General features: G+C 50.3%; 1 protein-coding gene across 1 annotated transcript in view; it reads left to right on the top strand.

The window, feature by feature from the left end:
* The window catches only part of cntn3a.1 (contactin 3a, tandem duplicate 1), a gene marked incomplete at its 5' end in the record, with an annotated part of 12,568 nt that overhangs the window by 4,549 nt on the left and 3,019 nt on the right, over nt 1–5,000 (top strand). Inside the window, 3 exon segments of the mRNA XM_030364634.1 lie at nt 51–237; nt 1,488–1,600; nt 4,912–5,000. The exon segment at nt 4,912–5,000 is cut by the window's right edge and continues 83 nt beyond it. Of these exon segments, the coding sequence (XP_030220494.1) occupies nt 51–237; nt 1,488–1,600; nt 4,912–5,000 (389 nt within the window).

Here is a 5,000-nt window from a genome sequence, read left to right as displayed (position 1 = left end):
GTCTGTGTGTCCGGCTCTAACCTCTTGTCTCTCTGTGTCCGTGTGTCCAGCTGCGGTACCGGGAGGAGAAGGAGCTGCCGGGCGCGGCCCGGGTGCTCCGCACGACGGGGAACCGGACGTCGCTGCTGATCAGCCACCTGGAGGGCAGCAGCACCTACCTGCTCTCTCTGAGGGCCTACAACAGCGCCGGCCTCGGGCCCCCCAGCGCCGTCGTCAACGTCACCACCAAGAAGCCCCGTGAGTCGAGGGCCCGGGGCCGCGGCGGGGGGGTGATTGGCCCGGGGGAGACGCGGGGGGGCGCGTTGTTTGGTTTGTACTTTGTTGTTGATGTATTTGTGTTATTTCTTTGTTTCTTGGTTTTGTTTTGGGGCGCTGGGGGTTTGATTGAGGAGTCCTTGTGCTTCTTGATTTTTGGAGGGAGGTTTCTCGTTTCTCATTCCGTTGAGTTTCTTCCGCTCCAGTCTCCAGTTTAACACCGCAAACATCCCATAATATTCAGCCATTCGTTAACAGAATTCTTGCCCGAAATGTATATTCATGAGGGCATTTTAATCATTCGGCTGTCTAATGAATCATCCAAGAACTACTGGTATTATTGTGCTATCACTCACATTTATTTGGTTGTTAAAGATACCAGTTAAAGTTTAGCATACCTTTTCAAAGCAGTGGCTTTAATCCACGATCTCGTGTCCGCCTCTGCACCCCCTCACGTTTCTCTCAAACCCACCGAGCACCAGATCTGCACTCAGACCATCGCTGTAGTGGTCCTCTAACTCTCTAACTGCTGCCACAACCGCCCCACAATATTGTTCAAGTTCCCTGAGAGTTTTGTCATGAATTATAGCAGAAACATGCCTGAAAAGAATAATAAAATTGATGTTAAAGTTCTCTGGCACTCTCCGCTGCTCTGTGAGTCACGAATCGGCGAGATTTACCGTGGAAATGAGCTGCTCGGTAAAACGGTCTCTGCTCATTTTGGGGATTTGTGTAAACAACTCCCTGACAGCGTCTTTCCGTGTCTATTATTTTCGCCACGCCATTGAGACTCTCGCTCACTCCTTTAACCTCCATATTGCTCTCACAAACAGACGCACGCAGACACTGGTGCCCCACGCCCACGCGAGTACGCTAGCATTCAGCGCTAACAGTGGGATGATGAACGGATAATGAGAGCAGCCCTTCACGGCGGCAGAGCCCTGGATGCTACTGAATATTGATTGGACTGTTGTTTCATTCATCTCTCTCTCTGTTGTCTATCTGTCTCTCTCTTTCTCTCTCTCTCTGTCTCTCTGTCTCTCTCTCTCTCTCTCTCTCTCTGTCTCTCTGTCTCTGTCTCTGTCTCTGTCTCTGTCTCTGTCTCTGTCTCTCTCTCTCTCTCTCTCTCTCTCTCTCTCTCTCTCTCTCTGTCTCTCTCTCTCTCTCTCTCTCTCTCTCTCTCTCTCTCTCTCTCTCTCTCTCTCTCTCTCTCTCTCTCTCTCTCTCTCCAGCCCCTAGCCAGGCTCCAGTGAAAATCATGTGGAACACGTCCAACTCCAAGGTGCTCCTCCGGTGGGACCAAGTCCACGCCTTGGAGAACGAATCAGAGGTGACCGGCTACAAGGTAAACCAATCACAACTCTTCTTTCCTTTAGGGGCGGAGCTATAAGACCACTCCCTCGCGCAGGCCGCTCCCCCTCACTAGACCAGAGGTTATGGACGTCATGTGACGTTGTGACCAGTGTTGCCACAGTTACCTTTAAAAAGTAATCAGATTACTGATTACTAGTTACTCCTTAAAATAGTAACTTAGTTACTTTACTGATTACTTGATTTTAAAAGTAACTAAGTTAGATTACAAGTTATTTTATTAGTTACATATAGCTGCGACAACACCCCCTGCCGCCTCAAAATAAAAAATTACAACCGGTTTTTCCAATACTAACTTTTTGCCCCCCCTGTCAACAATTGTTCTTCCAACCCCCCCCCCCCTCAACAATTCTGCGCAGGGGGCTGATAGAACTCGGGGGGGGGGGGGGGGGGGGGGGGGCATCAGTACCTCTTGCCCAGAATTTTGTGCTACGGCCCTGGGTGCACACACTGACACACGAAGAGTCAAGGTCGACACTCCCCTCTGATAGATTGAAGTCTTTGGCGACTTACGCTTCACACGCACTCTCACACAAACAGGCAGACAGACAGACAGAAACATAGACACACACACACACACACACACACACACCACTCCATCGCTCTCAACGCCAATCGCTGATCCGGTAAAAAAATAGTAACGCACAGTGACTTTGATGAGTAACTTTAATGTGATTACTGGTTTGGAAATAGTAACGCGTTAGATCACTCGTTACTGAAAAAAGTGGTCCGAGGCCATTAACGCGTTACTGGCCTCACTGGTTGTGACCCATAGAGGCACATTCTAGTCCATAATAACATCGTAGTCTACGTTTTAAAACGTTTTAACGCATTTAAGACTTGTTTCTCAGCCAGGATTAATCCACAGCACTGCTATGTAACACATTGCATCACGTTCCATCTGAAGAAAGTTGTTTTAGGGTTTGCCTCCCGCTCCCTCCTCCCCCCCCCCCCCCCCCCCCCCCCCCTCCTCCCCCCCTCCCCCGCTCTCCTTCAGTAGATCCATGATGAGTAGGCGTTCATTTTTTCTCCCCCCTTCCTTTGTGGGAGACGGCGTTCCCGCCCCCCCCCGGGGAGCGCTCGAGTGCTGCTCTTGACGGGCTGTCAGTCGTCGGCGGCAACGGGGCTGACAGCCGGATGACTTAGCGCCGCCATCGCCGCCGCCGCTGCCGCCGCTGCCGGCGTGCGAGACGCCTCCGTGCTTCGCGTGCCTGCGCCCGCTCGCACGCCGACAGAAGCGGGCGTGGCCACGCGTGTACGGGCGTCGCCGCGGTAACTGAATTGACAGTTGGTGACGCTCTTTGTGTTGTGTTTTGTATCGACAAACGTGTTCCCAGTCCGGTCCCGACGGCGGAGTACTTGATGTACTGTGTACTACTGATGTACTGTAGTCATGACGCCAGAGTACTTGATGTACTGTGTACTACTGATGTACTGTAGTCATGACGCCAGAGTACTTGATGTACTGTGTACTACTGATGTATTGTAGTCACAGCGGAGGAGTACTTGATGTACTGATGTACTTCTATTCTACTGTAGTCACGACGGCGGAGTACTTGATGTACTGTGTTCTGTGTACTACGGCTCGGTTTATTTCCATAGCACCGTCGCTTTGATGAGTGCACGGTTCATTTCAGATCGCGTCATGTGATTTATAACCGATCATTCGACCAAACTCATTTTCCGGCGTGCCAACATGAATTAAAATCCTAATGTACCACGGCGTTGACGGGAGTGGATTGGAACGTTTGCTCTCGCATAATTCTTAATGAGTGCTTTCGCACGGTATTTGCTTTTGACATTCATTATTTTAATTCTGTCGCTTAGCGTAGCAGCCGTAGCATAGCATCTGATTCCCGCCTTCAGTGTGGACCGTAAATATTGAAATCAGTGGTGGAATCGCAGGAGATTAGCATTTCAACCTTAGATAAGCAGCCCGGTGGGGAAGACAACTCAACGGTTATTATTTAACCACACTTACAACCAAACATCACGATGTAAAGTCTATACTCCTGTTAGCCCTAAGCAGCATAGCGTGGAATCTAAACCAAGGAAAAACGATACACCTATATACACAATATAACTAATAACAAACAATATAACTAAATAATACTATGTTGAGACAAACCTAGAAATATAAATTGTGTTTGTCTCTGACCCACGGTGCAATGAGTACATACAATTAGGTCAAATTAATAAAATAAGTTATATTTACAATAAATACATTCTAAATAGTGCAATTATGCCAAGATAGGCAAAACAAAACGGTAAAACAAGAATGACATGACAACAAAATAACAACATAGAAGGTATGAATCATCCGGTATAAGATCCAGCATATAAAGAGACTATATAAAGATCCACCATGTGAAGATGCAGTGGACCGAACCTCACAGCGCTCTGCTATGCTCTTTGAGGAGCCCCCCCCCCCCTGACCAGCAGCAGAGCCCTTCCCCTTCTGAGAGGAAGCCCAGTTGTGCTAGGAGACACTCCCGCGCTCCTCCCAGTCGCTACCGGAGACCAGAGCTCTGCGCTCAGCCACGGCAGGGGGGGGAGACACAGATCCTCGCCTCCCGGTGCGATGGCTACCGCGCGGCGGCGGCGGCGGTCCAGAGCCTCTCACACACCCTGATTTATCTTGGTACATACGTGTGGTTCAGGAGCAGGTGAGGGACTGAGGGCCGCGGGCTCAAGGAGGGCTACCATGGGGTTTCGGTTGTTTGATCTGACGCTCCTTAGAATGAGTTGAAGCCCGCCATTTTGGGAAGCACGGAGGCGTAGGGGGGGGGAGAAGCTACCGAGATGGCCGCGTGAGATGGGTGTGACGTATTGTGAAACCCCTTGTTAAGCCTATAGGCAGGCGGCAGACATTAGGGTTTGAACCAGGAACCCTCATTTAAGCCCCAGACACCCCAACCACTATCTCTCACTACCCAACAGCGATCTTCATTAGCCTGACATCGGCTCTACCTGGCGAATGCTTGTCAGTCTGCAATTCCAGGAATCCCATCGGTGTAATCAACAGGCTCAGATGTTCACATTTACCTTTACATTAACACTCTTTTATCCAAAGGCACTTACATCAAACATACATTTGTATGAAACAACAACATACGGCTGTCTTTACAGTAAGGATAATCATAGAACCACGTGCCAGGCACTAACCATCACTAGGTTAACCCGTTCCCCGTATAGTTCCCCACAGCACACCATCAGTTAACCCTCGATCCTCACACGCCCGTCCGTCCGTCCGTCTGTCTGCGTGTCCCCGCCCGCTTGCCGTAGGTGACGTACAGCCAGGACAGGCAGGGGGGCCGGCCCAGCGTGGTGGAGACCAACAGCACATCCCTGGAGCTGTCGCTGCCCGTCAACCA

Source organism: Gadus morhua, chromosome 1, assembly GCF_902167405.1.
Source record: "Gadus morhua chromosome 1, gadMor3.0, whole genome shotgun sequence".
Classification (NCBI taxonomy): domain Eukaryota; kingdom Metazoa; phylum Chordata; class Actinopteri; order Gadiformes; family Gadidae; genus Gadus; species Gadus morhua.
The sequence above is the reverse complement of the archived record's forward strand: the minus strand, read 5'-3'. Positions and strand labels throughout refer to the sequence as shown.